The following is a 27,500-nucleotide window of genomic DNA, read 5'->3' on the forward strand; positions in this document are numbered from 1 at the left end:
TTCCCTTCTAATTCTTAAATTCTGTGATTTTATCCTAATTCAAAAATATATAATGAAACAAATGAAATAAATGCACGAAATCCCGAAGAGTAGACAACATAAATTTTACCTCATTGTTCCGTAATGGTGGTTTTCCATTTTTCTTACTGCAGAGAAAAAGAAAAAAGAGCAAGACAGCTTTATTTGCAAACTGTTCCCATCATAAAATATTATTTTAAGATATCAAAAGAATATACCAAATTCTCCAAATGAATTTCTTCTTTTATATTTCATACTGAGATAGAATATATTAAATACAATAGTCCAATTGTATAATCCACAGTCCTCTTACTAAGTATAAATCACAAAAAGTGCTCAATAAATGTTAACTACTACTATAATATATCAGGCATTACGTTGTAATTTTTTTCATACACACACAATTACACTTATTTTACAAATTCTCCCATGGAGATGCAGAGTCTGTTTTTCCATCCTTGAATCAAGGCTTGGCCAAGATATTAGCAAATTGACACAAGGAAGGCCTTGAAAAACGTTTGTGCATTGGGCTCACTTTCTTGCTGCTTGGAATCTTTTCCCAGCCATGTGAGCAATCCCAGGTTAGCTGCCTAAAGGATGGGAGACCATGTGTCATTTCCATGTTACAAATGAAAAAACTGGCTTGGGGGACTTCACTGGCAGCACAGTGGTTAAGAATCCGCCTGTCAATGCAAGGGACACGGGTTCGAGCCCTGGTCTGGGAAGATCCCACATGCCGTGGAGCAACTAAGCCCGTGATCCTGCACTCTAGAGCCCGCTCACTACAACTACTGAGCCCACTCACCACAATTACTGAAGCCCACATGCCTAGAGCCCGTGCTCCGCAACAAGAGAAGCCACCGCAATGAGAAGCCCGCGCACCGCAACCAAGAGCAGCCCCCGCTCACCGCAACTAGAGAAAGACCCAACGCAGCCAAAAATAAATAAATAAATAAATTTAAAAAAAAAAAGGGAAGAAAAAACTGGCTTGGAAAAGTCAGTACCATGCCCAAGGTTCACGCTACTCAAAACAATATAATAGCACCCCAAAACAATATAATAACCAGGCTTGGCTTCTTTTTATACACACTACCATAGCACCCTATGCTTCTATATAACATTAATCACGTATTAAATCTCTTGTTTAACATATATTTCCTCCCAGTATATTAGTTCTATGAGATCAGGAGCTATTGCAGGTTGGCTTCTCCAAAGTAGAGGCGAGGTGGTGTTTGGAGTACAAAATGTTTATTAGAGATCAGTATCTGTGAAAGGAAGGCAAAGAAAGAAAGTTTGGGCAGAACTCAAACTGTGATATAGGCCAACAAAATTTCAGCCAACCAAGTGGGAAGCCCCGAATCAAATACTGTCCATCATAGTGCTCTGTGATGGGATGAAATGGTCAGGTCTTTAAACCTCTTTCTAGCTCAGCATGCAAATGTATGCTGCTCCAGGGAGATCATGACCTTGAGGGAGGTAGCTCTGCAGGTAAGGCAGACCCTAGAGATGTGTGCAGAAGGGGCTACCTGGTAATCCGCACTCCTCATAGCTGGACAATGAGCCCTTCTTTGAAGGGGAATCTGGGTAGCATATCTCCTTGTCTACTACAGGGGTCATATATTACCCAACCCTGTATGTTCAATACCTAGTTGAGCCACAGCAATCTGTACAGCAATCAGTGAACATTTTCAGTAATAGGATACCACGTCACTGAATAACGCTAGAAAGGCAAACAACTATTGATACAATTCGGTAGATGCTATCATTTTTAAAGTGCTTAGGTTTATTACTGTTTCTAGTTTCAATTATACTGCAGGATTGTTCATCTGTTTTTAAATTTCCATGAGACCGCAAAACTGTTTCACAGAATGCCTTTTATATATATGTTCAAGCATGCACAGTTAATTATGAGCCCCTTTTATAAATAAGGCTTTCTAAATTCCTCTTTTTAAGAATTCTTTAATGTTTCCTCAATTTTGAAGATACCAGCTATATAAATACATATAAATTACTTAGGATAAATTAGAGCAGTATACTATATTTATGAGCTAAATCCATTAAAATAAAAGTATTCAACACGTTCAAAATATATCATCAATATGCACACAAAATGGCGAGGTATCTATAATACCTAGAACAATCACTAAATATCAGTTATCTCGTTACATTTCAGGGTATAACCAACTGAAGTTATTTTTAAATCTAATTTTGTGACTATGTGAATGATGACCTTAAACCAGTCTATTATACCAATATCAATGTCATGTTCAGTCAGGAGCTGCTCATCTATCTTCTTCTCACTCAATAAATCAGCACACTTTCCAAAATACGATGGCACTCCTGCATCAATCCTTTTCATTGCCTTGCCCAACATCCAGGCGTGGGCAAAGGCAAGGAAAAGAGAATCGCAGTACCAGGATAAAATATATAAAAACAACTTGGTTGCTAGAGTATGAAACAAAGGCACACAGAAAAGATACATTATCAAGTGCATGTGGTACTGAAAAGACAGGTAAATTATAAAAGTGACATGGTCAAGAAGCATTCAAACGTCTACTAATTGCTTACTACATGCTAGGCACTATTCTAGATCAGCATTTCTCAAACCTCGTAGTCTCAGGATCCCCAAGAACTTTTATATATTTGTGTTACATGGATATTTATCATATGAAATTTCAACCTCATAAATTTTAAAAATACTTATTTACTCATTTAAAGACAACAAACACATTACATGTTAAATAAAATTTTTTATAAAAATAGCTATATTTTCTCAAACAAAATAGTTTAGTAAGAAAAGTGGCATTGTTTTTACATTTTGGCAAATCTCCTTTATGTCTGGCTCAATAGACGACAAATGGATTCTCATACCTGAGTCTGTATTCGTTCTATCTACTGCAATTCAGATAGGTAGTTGTAAAACAGGAGTATTCTGATAACTGTGGATATTCTTCTGTGATACTATAATGCTGCAATGCAGTCTGATAATTATATCAATGAACTTGTACTCTGATACAATAAAATTCACTGGTCTATACTATATTACACTTTTAAAAAAATTAATTTATTTTATTTATTTATTTTTGGCTGTGTTGGGTCTTCGTTGCTGTGCACGAGCTTTCTCTAATTGCGGTGAGCAGGGGCTACTCTTCGTTCCGGCGTGCGGGCTTCTCATTGTGGTGGCTTCTCTGGTTGCAGAGCATGGGCTCTAGGCACATGGGTTTCAGCAGTGGCAGCTTATGGGCTCAGTAGTTGTGGCTCGCGGGCTTAGTTGCTCTGCAGCATGTGGGATCTTCCCAGACCAGGGATGGAACCCGTGTCCCCTGAATTGGCAGGCGGATTCTCAACCACTGTGCCACCAGGGAAGCCCCTATATTACACTTTCAATGGCTCTTTTAACCCACTCGAAATTTTCTAAGATCATGCATTAGTCATTTGGAAAATGCTGGTTCACTGAGTTATATAGTAGGCCTTCCAAATGTAATACATTTTATTATACAATATTTTTAAAATTATATTTGTTAATATTACCACCAACCTCATCAGAAAGGTCTTAAGCACTGGGAAACTAGCAAGCTCATGGTAGCAGACAAGATTTCCAAATTCTAATTTTCACTTGAAAGCTTAAACTGTAACATTGGCAACAAACACTGCCAGTTGTTTTTCCTTGAAGGCATTACAAGAAAATGTCTGCAACATTCAAGGCTGAATAACCAGAGTTATTCAGTCTTTCTTTCAAGTAAAAATGATGTTCCACCAAAAAAACAAAACAAAAAAAAGTGGCTAGTTCAGTTCACAACTCAAACAACTGCACAGTGCTTTCCCTCAAGACAACCTCTGTATTTGATATGCTACAAGAAGTGCTTTTGCAAATTTCTCATTTTTCTTTGGCAAAGACATTACAAAAAAGAAAAGACAAGAGCAGTAACCGGCTATAAAAAGTATAGGAAGGTTTTATCCAAGAAATGTAAAGTCAGGTTAACATTTGAGAAAACAAGGTAATTCATCATATTAACAGTCTAAAGAAGAATAAACATATGATCATATCAATAGATACAGAAAAGGCCTATAAAACCTGACACCTACTCATCCTAAGAACTCTCATCAAACTAGAAATAAAAGGAACTTCCTCAGTCTGATAAAGGACATCATCAAACACCTACAATTATCATCATACCAATTAACAAAAGACCGAGTCTCTGTAAGATCTGGGACATTGCAAAGATGCCAACACTCACCACTTTTATTCAATATTGTTACTGAAGGACACAGTGCAATAAAGTAAGCAGAACAAACAAAAGGCACATAGAATGAAAACGAAGAAGTAAAACTATCTTTATTGCAGACTCTATAAACACTATATAGAAAAGCCTAAGGAATCTACAAAAAAGCTAAGTGAGTTCAACTGGTTTCCAGGATACAACATCTATATATAAATACCAATTGTATTTCTACATATGAGTGAAAAACAATTGGAAATTGAAATTTTAAACATACCATTTAAAGAAGCATCAAAAATATTAAATACTTAGGGCTAAAATTAAAAAGAAAAAAAGAAGACGGCAAGACTTGCATGCTGAAAACTACAACACACTGCAAAGAAATGTTCAAAGAAGACTAGATAGAGAGATATATATCATGGTCATGGATCAGAAGACTCAATATTATTAAAGTGTCAATTCTTTCCAAATTGATTTAGAAATACAATGAAATCCCAATCAAAATCGTACCAGACTTTTCTATAGAGAGTAACAAGTTGAATCTAAAATCCGTATGCAAATGCAAAGGACCTAGAACAATCAATAAATTTTTACAAAGAAGAACAAAGTTGGAGGAATTGCACCTAATTTCAAGGCTTATCATAAAGCTATACTAATCAAGAGTTTGATACTGGAGTATAAACAGAGATCAAAGAAACAGAAAAGTCCAAAGTAGACCTACACATATAAGGTCAATTGATATAAGACAAAAGTGTCAATGGCAACTCAATGAGGAAAGGATAATCTTTTAACAAATGGTACTGGATCAACTGGACAGACATATGCAAAAAAAATCAAAAGGAACCTCAGATGTTATTGCACACCATATACAAAAATTAACCTGTAGTGAAACAGAGACCTAAATGTAAGAGCTAAAACTACAAAATTTCTAGAAGAAAACAGAAGATCTCAGTAATCTTGAGTTAAAGACTTGTTAAATAGAACAAAGTACAAACTACACACAGAAAAAAAAAAAAATCAATAAACTAGAATTCATCAAAATTCTAAATGTTTGTTTCTCAAAATATACTACTAAGAAAATTAAGACAAGCCACCAACTGGGAGAACATATATGCAAAATACATACCCAAGAAAAAACTTGTATTCAGAATACATAACAGACTCTTATAATCAAATAAGGTGGCAATTCATTTAAAGATTTAAACAGACACTTTGCCAAAGAAAATGTATGGATGGAAAATAAACACAAGGAAACATGCTCCAAATCATTAGTACTTAGGAAAATTCAAATTAAAACCACAATGAGAAACCACTACACACATCCACTAGAATGGCTAAGATTAAAAAGACTGATCATAGCAAGTGTTATCAAGGATGTGGAGCAACTGGAATTTTCTTATACTGCTGATGGGAATATAAAATGGTACAATCACTTTGGAAAACAGTTTCTTAAAAAGTTAAACATACACCTACCATACAAGCCAGCCATTCCACTACTAAGTATTTACTCAAGGAAAATAAAAGCATATTTCCATACATAAACCTTACACACATATTCATAGCTGCTTTATTTTTAATAGCCAAAACCTGGAAACATCCAAATGTTCATCAACAAGTGAAAGGATTTAAAAAATTGTAGTTATTTCCATAAAATGTACTCAACAATTAAAAAAAAACCTATTGATGCACGCAAAGTGGATGAATCTCAAAATCATTATGCCGACTAAAAGTAGCTAGACAAAAATGTACATAGTGTAGATCCCACTTAACATGAAATTCTAGAGCAGTCAAATCTAATCTACAGTTATAGAAAGCAGGTCAGTGGTCGCTTCAGGCTGGTGCAAGGGAGAAGACTGACTACAAAGGGGCATGAGGGATCTCTGGAGTGATGGAAATGTTTGCTATCTTGATGGGTGTGATGGTTTCACAGGTGCTTACATGTCAAAACTCATTAAGTTGTGTATTTTAAACATAAGCAGTTTATTGTACATCAGTAAAGCTTCAATAAAACTATAAAAGAAAAAGATGACCAAAACCTAGGGGAGACTTTTTCCTAAGAACACAATAGAAAAGTACATTTTCTTTGTTCTTTATTGTTGGAGGGGTGAGGGAGAAGGAGATGGAGTTAACTATTCCTTAATAATGCCAACAAAATATGTAAAACTAATAAGCAGAAACTTCCAACAAACTATGAGACTAGGAAAAAGAAATTGACAAAAATTAAAAGAGAAGTTTTCAGATAACTTTCAGACTAAGTAAAAAAAAAAAAAAAGAAAACAATTCTGAAAACTTTGATCAGAGTTTTGTTATCCAGAACAATAATTCTGACCCTAAAATTTCTCACTTAGTTCATTTTTCTAGGCCAGTGTTTCCTGGACTTCAGATAATATATGAACCTCTCCTGAAGGAAAAAAAAATTCTTACAGACCCCAGCGTTGACTTAATTTGGTGCTTCCTTAAATATGTATAAGCGGGCTTCCTTGGTGGTGCAGTGGTTAGGAATCCGCCTGCCAATGCAGAAGTCACGGGTTCAAGCCCTGGTCCGGGAGGATCCCCCATGCCGCAGAGCAGCTAAGTCTATGCACCACTGAGCCTGCGCTCTAGAGACCACGAGACACAATTGCTGAAGCCCAGGCGCCACAACTACTGAAGCCCATGCACCTAGAGCCTGTGCTCCACAACGGGAGAGGCCACCGCAGTGGGAGCCCACACACCGCAACGGAGAGTAGCCCCCGCTTGCCTCAACTGGGGGGGGCCCGCGCGCAGCGACGAAGACCCAACACAGCCAAAAATAAATAAATAAATTTTTTTAAAATGTATAAGCATAAAATTAAGTTAACTGACCCTTAAACATGAAGACTTAGGAGCACTGACCCTCACTGCAGTTGAAAATTCACCTATAACTATACAGTAGGCCCTCGTATCCGAGGCTCCAGATCCTTGGATTCAACCAACCATGGATCATATAGTATGGAAGTACGTATTTAGTGAAAAAAATCCACACATAAGTGGACCCTCGCAGTTCAAAAACATGTTGTTCAAGGGTCAACTGTATACATTCCTTTTGTTTACAGCTCTTCTACAACCACAAAATAAAATTTATCACTTAAAAACTAACAAAAATTTTAAAGCCAATAAAAATGGAATCAACATTCATTTAAAGTGATAGGTGAGATAACATTGCTACAACTAATCACCAGTGCTGGGGTAAAAGAGTAGAAGGAATTATTTATGTGTTGTATGTTCCAGTTAATAGCCAAGATTTTTAAATAATCTTCATTATTTTTCTTTTGTAAACAATGAACTGGCTTTAAATCACTGCTTCATTAATGTTGATGGGATAATCAATTTATTAGTACACCCCAAAACAAAATTCTAAAAATTAAAATACTCAGTGAAAATGTCATAGAACTTACTGCTAATAATACTAATAATAAGTGTTACAAATTGGTATTTATAGAGACAAATGGCGATCCATGCAATGTAACTGCTCACAAAAATATAATTTGCATATATATATAACATACATATATACACACATATCCACCCACAATACATATATATACACACACCCACAATGGGCCACATGATCAGTCAGCTCTCCCATCACTTTTCTCTCTTCAAGCTACCATGAAATACCTTATTCAGAGTATACCATGACATCTTATGAGGGCTTCACTTGGTGTAAACACATAATCTACATGTCAGCCCTATGTTCTTTAACAGTTTGTGACAAAGTAATACACTACTCAATTGCTCTACGTCTTTTTCATGATTTCAAACCAAAGCTTCATTATAAGATTTCAGTTACTTAGAAATTCTATGAAAACACCTTTCACCTGTAATTATCACTACAAAAGAAAAATTTAATAGCAAAATAATTCAGTATGAATACTAAGGTTGAAGATGATTTTCTTAGTTTTACATTACTACACTTCAGCCTGATGTAGGTTCTAATGCAGCAGATTTGTCTACCATACATGTGGTCTCTTTTGATGGTCACTTAAGCAACAATTCAAACACAAATACGGGTACAAAAATCTGCAATACTATGGTAGTCATTCAGACGATCCAGAATGTGCTTATACTAATTTATTTATAATTTATCACCAAGATGAAAACACAAAGTTAGAAAATTCTCATAGAACTTTAGGACCCTGAAGAATGAATCATTAGATCCATTATCTCTAGGCCCTAGAGATACTACATTAGAACACCTCGGTCAAAACCATGATATCAGCTATCACCCATTCTCTAATGACTCCCCAAATCTCTAGCTCCCTCATCTTTCCTAAGCTCCTGACTTGAATAATCTATTTTTTTAAATAAGGTATCTGTACCTGGATCTACTGAAATCATTTTAAACTCAACATGCATCTATGTCTGAACCTACCTTTCCACCCCAAATCTACCTTTCCACCTTCTCATCCTGAGCTGGGCCCTAACTCAGTGAATATACCTTCTTCTATCCAATCACCTAAGCCACAAACTTGGGAATTATTCTTAGATATTCTCGCTTTCTCATACTCTCCCTATCCAATCTCTCTCTATGCTCTCCTTTTCCTCTATTGCAACGACTTCAGTTCAGGCTATCAAAACTTCTCATGTAAACTAACAATTTTCTCACCTGCTTTCTAAGTAGGTTCCTTATCATTTCTATTGTCCCCCAGTTCAAGTCCTTAGCCATATCAAATATAGCTGTGTGTGTGTGGGCACACATGTGCACGCACACAACCAAGGTCAATCAGGGCCCAGAAATGATGAAGATGTGAACAAAGGTGGTGGCTATGGAAATAGAAAGATGAAACAAAATTGCTAGAAATAACAGGGTGAGAGAATAGATAAGAGCTAAGACCTAACTGAATATGGAAATGAGAGGAGAAGAGCAAAGACTTAAAGAACTATGTAAAAAGATACAGGAGGTATTAGAAACCTTCCGCTCCAAACTTATGCCCTGAAAGGCAAAGATCATTTTTCCTCAGGTCTCGCAGCTTGCACCCTAAGCGACCCGAGGACAGTCATTCCATTTACCATAATAAAGAATAACAGTAGAAGCATGCAGGGAAATAATAATTGGACTCATTATAAATGTGTTAAATTTCAGGTTCCAATAAGATAACGATACGGAATTGTCCAGAAGATTTTTTTTTTAAGTTTAGATTTGAAGTTCAAGAGTGGAGATGTTGATTTGAAAGGAATTAACATGACAATACTGTGAATATACAATGATATAACTCCTTTGGGAAACAAAAATATGAAATCTGAAATGTGAGTCTTACACCTGTTTATTAAGCTACTGTACTAAAAATTTTAGTATGTGCTCTTAAGTAACTTGGTTTAAGTTCTTCCCTGACTGATACTGCTCCCAGGTACTTTAACAAGTAAACTTTCCTCTTAAAATGAAAGTATGTTTACTATAAGCCTCAAAATTATTCCAAGTAATTTTAAATAAAATGTCTAGACCATAATCAAAAATAACCAAGCACATAGGAAACTACACTCCATAACCAAGAACCAGTAGAAATGACAGAAAACAGGAGCAGACCCAAAAAGATTTCAGATGTTGGCATTTCCAAACATACCCTATAAAACAATGCAGACTATATTTAAAGAAATAAACAGATAAAATAAAACAAAGTATCTACCAAGATAAGAAAATAATAAAAAGCTACACAGACTTAAGAAAACCAAATGGAATTCTTAAAAATAAAAATACAATTAAAATTAAATATTTAATCAATAGGTTTAACAGATTTCACACAGCTGAAGAGAAAATTAATAATCTAGCAGCTAAGTCAGAATTGACTATACAGAGTATAGCAAGGAGAAAACAAAAAGACAGCAAACAAAGAAATAAGAGACAGTGGTTACAATAAGACTATCTCAGTTGGTGTCCAGGAAGAATAAAGAAAGAAAATGAGGCATAGGTAATGGCCGAGAATATTCCAAAATCGAAGAAAGACACCAATCCACAAAAATTAAAAGGCCCAGTGAATTCTAAGCAAGACAGATAAAAAATAAATCCACACCTAACCATTACTGCCAATCTAGAATTAAACATTCAGGAAAAAAGACACTTACATGAAAGAAGGCAAATAAAGACATTCCCTGGCAATATGGAGAGGGTTCATCATCAGCAGACTTGTACTAAAGAAATTTATAAAGGACATATTATGGGGGAGAGGAGGGTTGATCTCAGTTGAAAGGTATAGATTGCAAGAAGGAATGGAAAGCAAAGAATGTGGTAAATATATAACTCTAAGTAAATATTATATAAAACAATAATAATAATGTCTTATAGTACTAAAAAAAAAAAACCCACAACAAATGCATCTAAATAAGGAGGAAAAGTTAATGGGGTCACTGCTCTGAAGTCCTTTTACTGCCTGGGAGAATTATGAAGTATTTCTTATTGATTAATATTTAGACTTGAAAAGGCAAACAGATGGCAAAATTTCTAGGGTAACCAGTAAAATTTAAAAAAAAAAAAATTTATATAGAGAATAACTTCCAAACAACTAAAAGAGCTAAAAATAAAATGAGGAAAAAAATCAATACTCTAACCACAAAGCAATTATGCTGGTAATTAACAGCAAAAAGAAAAATACAAGAAAAATTCCCAAATGTTTTGAATTTCTGGTATATTAAATACTGAGACAAATTCCTAAAAAGGAGGAATCTTTTTTCCCACCCTTGAATCTGGGCCAGGCTTGTGACTTGCTCTAGCCAACAGAATGGGTGGAAGCCTTTCTGCTTTCACCCTGGCTTCTTGGAATGCTGACCTGAGACCACCATGTAAGGAACTGGTATAGCCTACTGAATGATATAGTCACTTAGATGAAAATCAAGGCATCCCAGCCACCAGCCAGCACCAACTACCAGATATGAACCTTCCAGTGCAGCCAATCCTCTACTGGGTTCCTCATAAGGGAACCCAAACAAAACAAGCAAAGGAACTACCCAGCCATCCATAGAAATAAGGAGGAAAAATAACTGTTGGGGTGGTTTGTTATACAACAATAGGTAACTGACATAAAGAGATTCGCTTTGGTTTGTGAAAAGTCATGGGTCAAAGAAATTTTTAAAATATTTGAAATGAATGATATACATATCAAATGATATGTTTACAACGTAAGAGTTTACATATCAAAAAAACTGTGGGATGCAACTAAACAGTGCTTAGAGAACTTTATAACCTTAAACGAATACATTAGAAAAGACGGAAAATTCATCATCTATGCGAACATTAGAAAAAGAACAAAATTAACTGAAGTATAAAGAATAAAAGAATACAGATAAAAGCAAATAAAAATGAAATAAAAGACACTCAACAGAGGTAAAGCAAAACTGAAAGTCAGATTTTTAAAAAAATTGACACCTTACAAACTCATGGCAAGATTGATCAAAAAAAAAAGGGCACTATAACCAATTTTAGAAATTAATCTATTATTTAGATGAAATCCTCATCAAAATCCCAACATGCTCATTCTAAAATTTAAATAGAAATAAAACCAATGCAAGAGTTGATACCTGAGGCACATTTCATATTTTTATAAGATTCACTGCATTCATAAAGGTTCCTCCAAAGCATCTATAAGAGAGCATTAACTACTTATTTACAAGTAGTGAATCATTAGGTTCATAATGACACTTAAGAAGAATTCATTGGTCACCTCCAGAGAATAACAAGAAACTGATGTATAATAAAGAAGCAAACATCCATCCTGCCTTTCCTAACTGAACTGTACCACTGGGGAACCAAATAGATGAAGAAAACTTCCTTTTTACAGAAGCATTCCACCTTATAAATGAAGTAATAACCGAATTCAAATATCATCATTTTGTAAGACCTAATAAACTCATTGTTCTAGGTATCAAATATCAGTGGCTGCTCAAATCACAAAAAGAAACCACCAGACCTTATATACCTTGTGACAGAGAGTATACCACATCAACACCTAGGAAGCATTCTTGTCCAAAAAATAAAAACAAAATCTAAACTTTAGATCCAACTAGCAATTTACAGGAAATAGAGAATGAAGAAAAATTATACAACTGGCATAATCCAAATTACAGAATATGTATAGGTGAAAACACCTGGTTGCTTCAACAAATAAACTATAACAAAGGGGAAAGAGAAATGGCATGCAGACTCATAGATTAAGAGAGACCTGAACAAAAAATCCCACAAACACATCTGAATTATACTGCTTAGGAGCGCACCTTTGGGTGATAAAATTATAAAGAAATGCAAAAATGTAATTACTATAGAAGTCAGGATAGTACAGGGAAGGGGCTGTGACTGGGAAGGGGCATGTGGCTTCTGGGTAGATGGCAAAGATATTTCTTGACCTGGGTGGCAGTTACAAAAAAAGTCATTAATTTATATACATGTTTTATGCACTTTTCTATATTTGCTGTATAATATACAATAAAAATGTTTTAAAAATCTTAAGAGTATTTCACCATGACTATATTTTAAAATTAATATACCACAATAAAATTGTTAATCTAACAATTAACATAACTTTGAATTTAACATTTTTTCTTAGCCCCTGAATGATTCTTGACTGTTCTTCTGAATCTGAAACCGAGTTCCCTTACTGAGTCTATGATTACTCTCTCTATCCAATTCTTTATTCCCTTTTTTGTCCCCTCTGACCTCAATCCTGTGCTAACTGAACACTAATCAACCAGAGTCAGAGGACGAAGACTGCTACTGTCGATAACATCGTTAATGTACTAAAATTCCTATTATGTATATCATCATTAACATACAAACCCAGGTTGTTTCTCCAGGGCAAGATGAGCTGATGGACCCCCAAGCCACGGACCACCTGGTCTGAGCCTCATAAACCAGAACATCCCGACTCCCGAAACTATGATGAAGAAATGTCACAAGATGATGATTAGTCCCAGCTTTCGTTCTTCCCCTTAAAAAAAAAAATCCCTAACTCAAAGACCAAGATGGAGTGGATCTGAAGCTTGTCTCTCTCTCTTGCTTGGCGCCGTGTAATAAACCCTTACTTTGCTGAAAACACCTGCTTACTTTGTCTCTCTCTCTTGCTTGGCGCCGTGTAATAAACCCTTACTTTGCTGAAAACACCTGCTGTCAAGAGTTTGGCTTTCTGTCCAGGTGCGCATGAGGCCTTGCTTGGTTACAAACCTAAGTATATCTGAAGGATCTGATAAAAATGTTTTATTCTGTCTTTTACCCTCCACATGGCTAATTCAAACGTAAGAACTCTTATAATCAGGTACCATTTTTACCTTTCTGATTACTCACCGATAAAATAAAGATAATAAAACAACTATCTCAAACGACTGTTGTCAGGAATAAATGCAAAGTATTTAGAACCTATAATATGGCAAGTGCTCAATAAATAGTTAATAGTAAGGTTACCAGCTTCATGTCTTTGCAGTCCCTTCTTCTCAAATCATAACTCCACTAACGCCATCCTTTGCTCATGCTACTTTCTCTACCTAGAATGCCTTTTACGCCTTATCTCTTAAGATCAGGCACAAAAGTGAAACCTCCCCAGGTAACAACCAAAACAATCAAACATTCCCAATTCAGTGCTCCCTCCCACAGAATTATTATTAGACCACAGGTCTAGTCACACTGACTTGTACGACTTTTCTATATATTTGTATTTCCAGGGGTTAGAAATAATGTTCTAGAAATAATGTTCATCAATTTGGTATCTCAATGCCTAGCTTAGAGACATACAAGAAGCATTCAATAGAATGTATTGGATAAACATTGTATTTCCTTCCACATTGAAAGTTTCTTCACTGAAGTAAGGGGAAGTAGCTATTTTGTTGAGCCGGTGATAAAATACAGAGAGAAATGTATTCACTCATCAATAGTTAAATTGGAAATTATCTGATACGTTAAAAATGGGATCATTTCATTGATTCTGTCCTACACTTGCCTCCCACAGTGCCTCCACTGTTTTACTAAACACATCTTGGGCATTACTGCAGGGGAAAGAAAATGAATACCATAGTTGAAAACACCTTAAATCTAATTTCCTGATGCAACAAAATTGTATCACAGGTAAATGGAGAATAATATTTTAAATAAAATATACCAGGAGTTTCTTTTTTTAACTAGAAATTTGGTGTGAAATGTCCAGACACAGGATTCCCTCTTTTAATAGTCTGTGGGTTTCTTAACAGCAAAAATCTTGCCTAATTTAATTTTTAATCTTCCCAAGTGCCCAATACAAAACTAAAATGAAATGGGTTCTGTCTTCTCTCACTACGGGATCCATCTAGGAAACAGACCTACTCTTATTCACTACTGTGTGTTCTCAGCACCTAGCACTAAATGTTGAATGAAGGTACAGACTTGTATCATATCCCCCAACGCTCGAGAATAGGACCTTTTTTTCATCTCTATAAACCCAGCATCTGACATGTAGCAAGCACGAGATGTTTTGTGAGTTAGTGCATGATCTTTGGGTCCCTTTCTTTGAGTGGTTCATTGATTCCCATGCCACCCTACTTCCTCCAGTCCTTGCTCTGGAATGAGGAAAAGATCTGATTCTACCTCAACTTAAGTTAACTTCAGTTAACCTCTAAGATATAATGAAGAAAGAATGACAGTAACACTGAATATGGAGTCAGAAGATTGAGTTTGATGTAAATTACCGAGAAGCATTTTTATAAGCAAATTAAAAACATGCACAGTAAAACGGAAATGTAACAATATGCCAATACCATATTAATCAAAGCTAAGATGCGTCGGCTGTAAATTGCATCCTAATTTCAGAGAAGCTGAAATGTAAGAACGTCCTACTCACTAAAGTATGATAAATTTATAGGACCATACTTTTTCCTTCTGAGGAGACACTATGTGTCTCGTTGCTTACTTCATAGGTTTATGAAAGTGTAAATGTTTTAAATAGCGACATGCAGTGACCTACAGACACAGTATGCTGATTAAATAACCAAATTATGATTTACCTAGAGAAGCTGCCTCATTCCACATAGTACATTTATTTTTAATGCCAACAGATAACTATTGGCACTAAATTAATGCCAATAACTTCTTAAGCAGAGAGTAAATCACACAACCCATGTTTATGTCTATTATTATGGTGCCATTACAGTGGTATGTGAGATTGTTACGTCTATTCACAGGTATCAAATTAGCTGAATGCTTTGATGAGCTTTATTTTCAATTTTATACTTTATTAATTTAATTGCAATCATTCAGGACTGCTAATTAGCCAAACAACAAATGCATGTTTTTTTTAAAAAAACACCTTTACCACACTCACTAGTTTTATCTAGCAAGGCTTCAAACTATCTTAATATGCATAATAGTTCCCAATGAAGAGCGCAACCATCAGTTATCCAGACCATTTTATCCTAATGCTTATGGAAGGTTATATTCTTAAAAGAGATGCCTAAAACAAAAGTTATTTCCTCATAAAAAGAATGTTATGATAAAAGCCATATTCTTAAGCAAGGGCCTTATGTCTAATTTTTTGTAGAAATGACTACAAATGTCATTTATAAAAACTCTTAACATTCTGTAAAAAAATAACTCCAAAAAAAATAACAATAGGGAAATACAGTACCCATTTTGCATAAAATTTAATTTGCCACATATAACTCTAAAGAAAATTATAAAGAGCGCCTATCTTTCTTCTTCATAACTCCAGTTTAGGGAATTCCCTGGGAGTCCAATGGTTAGGACTGACTCCATGCTTCCACTGCAGTGGGCATGGGCTCAATCCCTGGTCAGGGAACTAAGATCCTGCAAGCTGCGTGGTGAGGCCAATAAAATAATAATAATAATAATTCCAGTTTATATTTTATTGCAACAGATTAGAAGGTGGTGATATTCACCATCCATGACCGAAAAAGGAAGACCATTTCCCACTGACTCCACAGCAGAAACATCACAGAGGAGGAAGGATTCTGACTGGCCCAGTATGGATCAAATGCCTAGCCCAAACGTCAGAGTGCCAAATATCACCAGAAGGAAAGGTGTGAAAAGGTACCAGGTAAGTTAAAGATGAGAACCAGTACAACCCCAAAAGGTATCATTTAAAAGAAAGGTGATAGTGACATAAATACATTGTTCTATACTTAGTCCTGTCCGATAACTTATTGACAAAATATACAGAAAGAATACTAATTAAATGTGCAGGATCTACTGTATAGCCCAGGGAACTCTACTCAATGTCTGAGGTGACCTAAATGGGAAGGAAACCCAAAAAAGAGGGGATATATGTATATGTATAGCTGATTCGCTTTGCTATACAGTAGAAACTAACACAACATTGTAAAGCAACTATACTCCAATAATTTTTTTTTAATGTGCATGATGAAAAAAAATTTAGGAGAAAGTGATGTGCCCAAACAAAGATAAGTTGTAAATACTCACACCCAGGTTTAAAAAAAAAAAAATCAAACACAGCAAGCTAAGAAGGGGAAAGGAAGGGAAAACAATTGTGCAAGCTAAAATATGAGTGAAGAATACTGACTGTCACAAAAATGAACGTAACCTCACCTATTTTAACAAAAGTTTTGGATTTACAAAGCAGGTAACAGCCCACTCCACTCTGTCAGTCAGACCACACTTAGAATAATGAATTCAGTTTCAGACCTCCCTTTAAGGGGTGGAGAAATAGAGTATCATATTCAGGAAGCAACAACTGAAAAAACAGAGGACTGAAACCATGTCACATAAAAGTAACTTAAATACTTTCCAACTCTGAATGAGTCTATCAATTTGAAAGGTTTCTTTAGGGAGATTTTGGTGGGCATATTTGAGGAAATTTTTATGAAGGCTCAATAGTTACTGAGTACATAACAATGGGATGTTTTGCTGTCCTTTGGCAAGCACAGGGAAAGCTAAAGCTATCTTCTATTTACTGAGCTTTGTTCCAGCTATTGAGTTAGGACATTTTCTCATTTGATCCTCACAACTACTGATTAAGTAAATACTATTATCCCTGTTCTACAGATGAGAAAACTGAGGCTGAAAGAGGCTGAGTAAATTGACCAAGATCACAGGTCTAGCAGATGGCTGAATAAAAACCTGAACCCATATCTAACACCAAAGACCATGTTTTATACTATGCTGAGTGCCTCCATAATAAAGACAGGTTTCTGCATATAAAAATATGCATTCTTGGAAATTAAAATAATCCTGAAACATTATTTTACATCTCTAAAGTAGTTCCCCCTCCAAAAAAATTCAAACATCCCTTAATGATGATTAGAGAATTAAATTAGCACTCATTCATAGTACTCTATGGCACGATTCTTAAAAAGTAATATGTGGAATTTGTGTAGCTCCAGAATGTTTATGTTTTCCTTTTCCACAAAAACTAAAGAAAGCTTATAACCTTCATTCATTAATCCTAATTCTGGCAATTTATTCCAAGGAAATAATTCAGCAGAGACAGAAATGTTCACTCACAAACACACACAGTATTATCTGTAAAAATTACAGAAGCAATCTAGATACCAAATATTTAAAGGTAAAATAAATTATGATATAGTCACACAAAGGAGTATTTATGTATTTCTTTTAAAATATAGTAATGAGGTTCATGTAGAAACACAGGAATGATGTCTATGCTTTAAACGAAAATAGCAAACCATGTATATAACTGTGTAAAAATATATGCATATAAATAATAAAAGGTAATAAAACTAAAACAATATGTGTGTTATGGTGATGACATTATGCATGATTTTTAATAGATCTTTATTGGCGTATAACTGCTTCACAATACTGTGTTAGTGTCTGTTGTACACCAAAGTACGTGATTTTTAATTTCTTAAAATTGTCTTTAATGTTTCTACTCTATTGTTAACTGTCAAAAGCAGGTTATAAAATAATGATACTATTTTTATAAATTTCTAAGACTTGCTTTACCCATGCATATAGAAGGGGCCCGGCTCCTAAAGAGCTCATAATATACTTCAGGACACATTTACATGTGTGGCAAGAAAAAAATTGTTATTTAAAACAAACAGTAACCACAGCTCTAAGAAAAATGGGAGGGAAAACAATGAGGATGTATGGGGAAAGAGAATTCCAGGCAGGGGAAAAGCAACTGCAAAAGCCCTAAAATGGAATGCCTGGCCAATGATGCTAATGTGCCCAAAGCTGAGAAGTTTAATTATAATAATTAAAAAGTCAGTACCCAGTTACCCCCAGCATACCACAGACAGCTGCACAGTTCTGAGAACATGACCTGCATCAGTTGGTTTCTGTATAGAGCTGCTTTTCCTGGCAAATCCTTTAAGGCCTTCTTTACCTATAGCTGCTTAAGCATCTCCTTTTTATTCTGAGGATCCATATGGCGATGAACCCTACAACATCCACTCATGGTTCATCCTAAGGGTCTCATGCAACTCCAGCCCCTCACCTGACACACGCCTGTACTTTGCAGAACATTCAGTGGGCCTGTGAAACTGAGAAAAGTGAAGCCAGCCCCTTCTAAAGCTTGATGTGAAAGGGGCAGATCTCAAGAAGGAAAGCTGAATTCAGTATGCAGGAAAGCTGTAGGGAGGTTAGTGGGGACAGAGTACAGGGAGTAGAAGCTAGAGATATGGAAACATCCAAGGGGTACAGAAAAGACCCAGCAACAGGCCACAGGGCTGAGGCTCAGGGGAAAACAGACAACAAATTTCCAACAGTGGGAATGTACAAGAAACTTGTAAATAAAAGAACTTCTCCATTTTAAGCTGTTCCCTATGTTGCAATATAATCCCTGCCACTACTCCCAAATTTTCAGTAAAGCTCTACTACAAATACTGCTTTGTGACTGATGCTTTGGAGGAATCAAGGCAGATACCAAAATGACAGGCTCAAGAGACAACATACAAGTGGGTTCTAAAATAGAGCAGAAGCACAGAAGTAAGGCATGACTAAGAGAAACACAAGCTCCCTGAAACTCTCCAAAAATATTTGGTTATTCCTACCATCTATAGATTGGGGATTTGAAAAAGGACGAAGGAGGACCCCATAAGCTGGTGGACATGGCTACACTCCGATGGCTAACAACTAGATCATACCCAGTCAAACAATTAATAGATGAAAAAAGAAAAGCACCTAAATACATGGTTCATAAGATTAAAAAGGGGTTGTTTAAAATTACTTCATGGAAAAGGTGACCCTGATGTAACCCTTAAAGGATAAGAGTTGAAGAACAGAGGATACAGGAAGAGATATTCCAGGCATGGCTAATATCATGAATAAGGCTCCAAAGCCAGGAATGAGTGTGGCCTGTTCAGAAAACAGTGCAGAAACTGGCCTATTTGGAACAGAGAGTAGTCACTGGCAGGCAATGGAATAAAAGATTAGCCAGGTAAGGTGAGACCAGATAAAGGAAGGTTCTGAAATCCAGGAAGAGAAATCTGAACTTTGACAAGCATTCATGGGAAGAGAAAGAAAACTGCTTTGTTCTGTTTTTGTTCTTTGTTTGGTTTTATTAAGATTATAAAATAGTTTGGCAATGTAGACTGGTCTCTTCCCTGCCTTATAATACTGGCCCACTGATTTCCTACCCCTCCCTACCCCCGCCCCGTTCCTGTTATATAATCTCAGGTACACAACTATCACTTCTCTGAAGATAATGCCTTTACTCATGTTTGAACTAGTACCCCATCTCCAACTGCCTGTCAGACAATTACCCTTAAAAATTCTTCAAATGGGCTTCCCTGGTGGCGCAGTGGTTGAGCGCCTGCCTGCCGATGCAGGGGACACGGGTTCATGCCCCGGTCCGGGAAGATCCCACATGCCGCGGAGCGGCTAGGCCCGTGAGCCATGGCCGCTGAGCCTGCGCGTCGGGGGCCACAACAGTGAGAGGCCCGCGTACCTTAAAAACAAAACAAAAAAAAATTCTTCAACTATCCTACATCATTTGTCCACCCTATAAATACTTACTGAATGTCTATCCTATGACATGTGCAAACTAGGAATTTAAAGATGACTCAGTCCATGTCCTCCAGAAACTCACAGTCTGATGCAGGTAGAAGCCAAGAAAATAAACTACCATACAGAGTGGTAACTAGAGTAGGGGAATGCTTAGAGCAGCCTGAGAGCAGAGGACAACAACATCAGTTTGGAGATCAGGAAAAGACAGGAAAGTGCTAACTGAACTGAGTCTTGAAGGAAAATAAACATCAGAGGGTGGGAAGAAGTGGTGGGGATGACTGTGATTACAATAAGACTGCAACGGCTGGGCAGAGCCTGTCCTACTCAGAGTGTGTTAATTCCATATAGCTGGCTGAGTCGAAGTAGCAAAGGACCAGATCATGAACATCATTCACTCATGCTAAGAATTTTGTATTTTAGAATAGCTGAAAGATTTTAATGAAGAAATAACATGATTATATTTGTGTTTAAACTGAAAGAGTACCACCAAGCTTCTTCCTCCCATAAAATGCAACAAAAATCTAATAAGGGCTGCTACTGGCATTCAATTTATCTCCAGTTATTCATTCCTTACCCTCTTTCTAGGCTTAGCTCACATTCTTCATAAAACCTTCCCTAACTCTTCCCAAACACATTAATCTCTTCTTTCTCAGAATTTTTAATATATGACTGTCTGTACACTGCATTGTCATCATCTTACATTTTTAACTAATTCACACTTAAAGATGTCATATATTTTTTTAATGTATGTGTAACACACACGCACACATACACACACCTCTCCATCCCATAGCACCTAGTAATACAACATTCAATACTTCCTTTGCACTGAAATACATGGTCTCCTTTATCCATGAGTAAAAAGATTCCACTGTTCCCCATATAAATAATAAACAAAATAAGATGTACGATTAAGCAAAACTAGGGTGAAAAAGGTTAGTACGGTGGTCATGTAGAATGAATACAAGAGAACTTTCTGGGGAGATGAAAATGTTCTAATTTATGAAAGGGATGTGTTATACTATCGTACCCATTTATTTTAAAAAAGTACAAGATGTGTACAGCTCAATATATATAAATTTTACCTAAACATCTGTAAAAATCAGGGGCGGGGAGCAAGGAGCTATAAGAAACAAGAATGGTAAGATGTTAACGGCACTTCTTGTGTGAAGTGTATAGGAGGTCCATTATATTATTCTGCTTACTTTGAATGTGTGTGCAATTTCCCATAATAAAAAGTAAATTTCACCCAGTCAAATCATATGTAACTAAAAAATTATTCAGAACATTAAATTACTCATTCTCCCAATGTCTGGAATAAAATGACACTGTAACTTTTAAAGTGATTTTATTATCTTTATTAACTATCTGGTTCTAAGGAATATCTTCTAAGACAAATCTACTGTCAATAGCATAGACAAATAAAGGTCAAGCACTCACAGGTTCCTTCATTAGGCACCAGATAGTAAAATTAATTCGCCCTGTTACCACAGTCACCCGACAAGCCAGTAAAATATAAAGTTAGAATTTTCTCATCTTCAAACTATGATGCCAAAGATAGCAACTGAAAGATATCCAAATGATTATGGAAGTATATTATCTACAAAGATAGATTTGACATCATTCTTAATGGTTTTATAGTAATTCAACCATTTTACCTCAGTAATTTAAACATCATGCTTATCTGCTCATAATTTGCACTCTCCTCCCACAAACTAATGTGTAAAATAAAGATTTTCCTCACTACTGCCAGTGCAAAAGATTAACAACAATCTTTTGTTCAGTAAATTAACTGTTGCATAATTTAATCCCCCAAAAAGTTTACAAAGTTTCTCAAAAAGAGGTTTGTAAAGCATTTTATATAATAATGAATAAACACTTAAATTATTTAATAAAACTGATTGCATTATACCATCTTGCTATTATTGCTACTATTTCCCATTAGATTTAAAATTTCCCTCGCTCAATAATCTATGGCCTTATTAATCAGTAACTACTTTAGCTATGACTGGAAGGGACTTGAAAAGAGCTTCTGGGTTGCTGATAATATTTTTATCTGGGTGCAGATGACGGTGATGATTACATGAGTGAGTTCTATTTGTGAAAACCCTTCAAGCTCTACACTTATATGTATTTTTCTACAACTATGTAATACTCCAATAAAACAAAGTTTTTAATTAAAAAAATCATAAAAGCAAGCCAGAGCTGTTAGGGCTGTCCTCAAATCCCCCTCTCCCATACTAAAACACCTGTTCTATGCACTAAAACACTTCTCTGTAAAAATGTAATTCAAAGTTATTTTATAGCATTCAGCATTTTCTATTGGCATATTCCCAGATAATAAATAACTTCCATTTGCAACTGGGAGATCAGAAAGCACACAATCTAACAGAAAATTTTGTTTATATTTTCCAGAATAAATCATTTTAAAAGCAAACTGAAGAGAGGAAAAGTGAATAGGTACTGTACTGTCCTGACAAAGAAGCAAATCATTTTCAACTTTGTTAAGCAGATTTAGGAAGGAAAAGAAAGACCACTGCTTCAGACTAATAAGATAAAGAAGCCAGGGGAAGGTTAGTAAGAACTTCATGGGAAGGAAGGCCACTTGTCAGTGTTTTAGTCCAAAATCTACTACTAATAAGATATATTAGGCAAGTCAAAACCAAAGGCAACAGTACCTGCCCAAAGAAATGAAGTAAAATGGATGAAAGCACTATGCTAAGATTTAATATGAAATATCCAATAGTAGCAAGAATGCGTTGGAAGTAGCCTTTTCTCATTCATTTGCTGAAGGAAAGTGACTCCCAGCAAATAAAAAATTATGTCTTGTAACGCCACAACAGTAACTCAATTCTCTCTCTTCCTTCTCTAATCTTACAATCTCCCAAAGTTAAATTTAAACATTAAAATTCTCGAGGGAGAAGCAGCGGAATATTATCAAAAGGGATCTGGATCCTTATCTAGAACACACTTTCACGTTCCACCTGCGAGTCAGGGAAACGAACCTTGCCCTCCAAATACCTCGGAACCGATTCAGCTTTTCCGATGAAATGCTCGGGCGTTCACTGGCCAACTCGAAGGGGACACCACTTTAGAAAGCAACTTTGCCAAATGGACCCAGGATAGTTCACACAAACCATCCTCGCGACTTTCAACAGCAACTACTAAGGAATCGTGCCAAACCTCACTCATCCAATGACTTAGACAACAGCCTCCAGCCTGGTGAGTCCAATCCCCTTCCTCAAATCACATATACACGTCCACAAAGCAAATCCACGGTCTGTCAGGAGATGAGATGGCAAAACAAGAATACACCCATAAAGTTGATGCAAAAAGGAGGTGGTGGTGCGGATGCAAGAAAGGGGAGGACATCAGGGGCGACGGCCTCGGGGCAGAGGCACGGGTTTGCTAGCGAGCGCAGGAAAAAGATTCGCACACCCGGGGGCAGAGTGAGCAGCCGGACAGGCCGGCGGAGCGCAGGGAGCACGGGGGACGCCCGCGCCGCGGGGACACCGGACATCCTGACATTGGAGCCTGGCAGCGGCCGCAGCCGGCCCCCTCTCCGCTTGACCTCGCGTGGCAAAGGCACTCGTCCGCCGGGCGAAGAAGAAGAGAGCGCGGGGAGCTCACGTTCGGGCCCGGGAAGGCGGCGCGGCCACGGGCCTTCTTACCCGTGCAGGCCGAGGGCGCGGCGCCGCTTGTGGAGCAGGCAAAGCAGCAGGAACGCGGCCCCCGCCAGCGAGGAGTTTCGCACGGTCAGGTACTTGCTGAAGGCCGCCATGGCACAGTCTTTGCTAGCGAGACGGGGACAGGCACGGTAACACGGCGGCGACTACCGTAGTGCAGGAAGCGCGGGGGAGACTGGGAGGACAGGAGCGCGCTGGGGGCGGGCAGTGCCGGCCGCGCAGGACCGCCCCCTGGCGCGCGCCGCCGCACCGGCCGCGCGCCGGAGCCCACCTCGGACTTTGGCTCGTGGGGAGCGCGCGCGGGCGCCACGGAGGCCGGAAAGGTCCCGGGACGCGCTCTGCGCACGCGTGGACCCTCGCAGGGTCTCTGGGAAAGCGGGCTCGGAGACGGCCCTGGGCCTCCCTCTGCTGCTCTTGGCTGCTGCTGGGTCAGTGTGTCGCCCCTAGCTCACCCCTACCCCCCCACCTCCGCGCGCACACACGCGCAGGCTTTCACACGAACTGGAAAAGCGGGCCTGGCCTGCGCCGGGGGCTTCGTGGGACCTGCCACTCCACCTCCAGGATGGGCCGTTACCACCCTCTTAAAGGAGCCAGGAAGAAGGGAAACGGCCCCGTTACAGAGCATTTACACAAAACTGAGGGCACTGTAATCCTTTAGATGAAAACAGCTGTCGGGAACTCTCCGAGGTGTACGGAAGTGTGGAAAGAATGACTACAAATCAAAAACCTTTTGCCAAGTCGGTGTTTTCTAAACCATAGATTATAGTCTCTAGGGGATTGTGATATCGGTTTGATAGATGGAGACCACCACTTCTTTTTTTTTAATGAAATCTAGAAGAATAGAACACAATAGAACAATCTGAGAGTGCATTACATGTAAAGGAGTTGTTTTGAGAAATTTTTATACCAGTCTTTTATATCTATGTGTACTGAGGAGTGATACAAAATGTATTTCTTGGGCTTCCCTGGTGGCGCAGTGGTTGAGAGTCCGCCTGCCGATGCAGGGGACACGGGTTCGTGCCCCGGTCCGGGAAGATCCCACATGCCGTGGAGCGGCTGGGCCCGTGAGCCATGGCCGCTGAGCCTGCGCGTCCGGAGCCTGTGCTCCGCAACGGGAGAGGCCACAACAGTGAGAGGCCCGCGCACGGCAAAAAAAAAAAAAAAAAAATTATTTCTTAATGTGGATCTGATCAAACAAAAAGTTTGAGAAACACTGTTCTTTGCAGAGGGACATTCAGACGTAACAAGAGTGCATTGTATTAATGCTGGCCTTACTCTCAGAATCAGACGGGCATTACAGATTACAGCATTCTTCTGTCAGGCCTGATGATACAGAATTTCTTATCCTTAGCATTTAGACTCGGGTATGTACAGTGACTAGCGAGTCCCTGTCTTTAGTTGAGGAAACGAGAAAAAAGCAAGTGTGTCAGTCAGAAAATAAGTACATAAAACCTTGCATAATACACATATTAAAGTAGCCCACTCTGAAGTAGCCCACAAAACAGTAGTTTCCTAGGTGTTTTCTCAATATAAATTGGTAGTTGCCTAATAAAGATTACAAGAGTCACTCAGTAAGACAAGAGGGAAAGTTACTAATTCACTAATAAATTGCATAGTACTGTGAAAGTGTTAGGGACCTTGGGAGAAAGTGACTGTATCATCTTGGAGTTTGTAGCACTGAAGGAAGGGCATGCAAGTTTAGTCCAAAACATGTCTAATTAGTAAATAGATTATATTTCAAAGAAAAGATATATTTAGGAAGTAGACTATAGTTCAGAGGAAAGATAAGAATGACTCATTGGGCAAGATATTCTAAAAGATACCCTTGTTCAAGGAGCATGAGTGATTCTTAAAAAATGAAATTAGGGGCTTCCCTGGTGGCGCAGTGGTTGAGAGTCTGCCTGCTGATGCAGGGGTCACGGGTTCGTGCCCCGGTCCGGGAGGATCCCACATGCCGCGGAACAGCTAGGCTCGTGAGCCATGGCCACTGAGCCTGCGTGTCCGGAGCCTGTGCTCCAAAATGGGAGAGGCCACAACAGTGAGAGGCCTGCGTACCGCAAAAAAAAAAAAAAAAAAAAAATGAAATTAGTTAATAATGAGCTCAAATAATTTTAGTTGTTCATAAAGCCCATCATATAAAAACCACCAGGGACAAACCTGTAACCCAACAAAGTTAGGTTTATTAACTTACTGCAGCAAAGGAAACCCCACACAGCAGAGGAAGCAGAGGAATTGTGGGTATGTCTCCAAAACAGGGAGGAAATGGGGATCATTATGGTATCAGGGGAAGGGAAGCGTTTAGGTAGATTCTAAATAAAACAGTACTTAATAGGCTCAGAGCAAATCAGATCTGTATGTAAAGGGGTTAATATCAGACCTGGCTTGAGAAGCAGACTAGTGGTTCTATTTTCTTGAAAGATAAATTTAAGATTAACGTAGAGTATTGTGTCCAAACCCCCGCACTGAAAATTAAAGCCAATTCTCTAAATCAAAGTGACCTGTAGGGTATACACCCCCCAGGCAAGAAAGGAATGTTCTGTTCTCACTAATATGAGTTCCAAACAATGAAGTTTCTGTCAACCTAGGATTTTAGAGAATGTTCCTTAGCACTGTGTCCTTTGATAATTAACCAAAGCAATTTTTCGGATTTATACTTTATAATACTAAATGATTTTTTTAAGTGTGAATTAATTGGGAGATCTTCAGGAGCTCTGATTTTTAAAGAATTTGAACTATTGGAAATAGGGAGGAGAGGGGCATACGGAGCTAGGGAATCTAGAAAGCCTCTTGAAGAGATGTTGTGACAGCCAGCCTCCAACACTGTCCCAGATGATCCTTGCTTCCTGGTATTTATGCCTTTGTGTAATCTCCCTCATGCTAGGACTGGTCTGTGTAACCGAAAGAGTATGGCAAAAGTGATGGTATGTGACTTCTGAAACCAGATCATAAAAGGCATTGTGGTTTCCGCCTTGGTCTCTCAGATTGCCTGCTGCTGGGGAAGCCAGCTGTGCAGAGAACAAATAGCCCTAGGGAAGAACTGAGGACTCCTACCAAGAGCCAGCACCAGGTTCCCAGCTTAGGAAGCAGATCTGCCATCCCCAGTCAAGCCTCAGATGACTGCAGCCTCATGAACCATCCCAAGCCAGAACACTCAACCAAGACGCTCCTAAATTCCTGACTCACACAAACTGTAGAAGATAATAAATGCTGGTCGTTGCTTTCAACTACTAAATTTTGGAGTAATATGTTATGCAGCTGATGTGATTTGGGCCAGGCCTTGAAAAATGGATGGAAGAAAAGGCTTTAGGAGAAGATATAATAGGAGCAAAGCTACAGAGACAAGAAGGTACAAAGCAGATTCAGGAAGATGATTAACTCTGGTGTGGATGGAGGTTCAAGAAGGGGTGTGAGGGCTTCCCTGGTGGCGCAGTGGTTGAGAGTCCGCCTGCCGATGCGGGGGACACGGGTTCGTGGCTCAGTCCGGGAAGATCCCACATGCCACGGGGCAGCTAGGCCTGTGAGCCATGGCCGCTGATCCTGCACGTCCGGAGCCTGTGCTCCGCAACGGGAGAGGCCACAACAGTGAGAGGCCCACGTACAGCAAAAAAAAAAAAAAAAAAAAAAAAGAAGGGGTGTGAAATGAGAGAAAAGGATGAAATGTTT

At 38.0% G+C, this 27,500-nt stretch overlaps 1 protein-coding gene and 1 long non-coding RNA gene across 9 annotated transcripts in view; one reads left to right on the forward strand and one right to left on the reverse strand.

The window, feature by feature from the left end:
• The window catches only part of ABCD3 (ATP binding cassette subfamily D member 3), an 82,806-nt gene extending 58,751 nt beyond the window's left edge, over positions 1-24,055 (reverse strand). For 3 of the 8 annotated variants that reach the window (XR_012334490.1, XR_012334492.1, XR_012334493.1), the window contains exons 1-2: positions 23,823-24,055; positions 110-146 (exon numbers count right to left, since the gene is read on the reverse strand). Coding sequence is in view for 5 of the 8 variants with exons in the window: in XM_019919945.3 (XP_019775504.2) it covers positions 110-146; positions 23,823-23,932 (147 nt within the window). In the remaining 3 variants the exon portion in view is untranslated. Of the gene's footprint in view, positions 1-109; positions 147-13,020; positions 13,118-23,822 lie in introns of all 8 variants that reach the window. The other 5 variants (XM_073810805.1, XM_073810807.1, XM_073810800.1 and 2 more) reach the window with 4 other exon arrangements.
• A 44-nt stretch (positions 24,056-24,099) lies between these two features.
• LOC141279739 (uncharacterized) lies at positions 24,100-27,466 on the forward strand. The gene is made up of 2 exons (XR_012334497.1): positions 24,100-24,574; positions 26,719-27,466. It is a non-coding gene; the product is annotated as an uncharacterized lncRNA (long non-coding RNA).
• The last annotated feature ends 34 nt before the right edge of the window (positions 27,467-27,500 follow it).

This window comes from Tursiops truncatus, chromosome 1, assembly GCF_011762595.2.
Source record: "Tursiops truncatus isolate mTurTru1 chromosome 1, mTurTru1.mat.Y, whole genome shotgun sequence".
NCBI classification, from domain to species: domain Eukaryota; kingdom Metazoa; phylum Chordata; class Mammalia; order Artiodactyla; family Delphinidae; genus Tursiops; species Tursiops truncatus.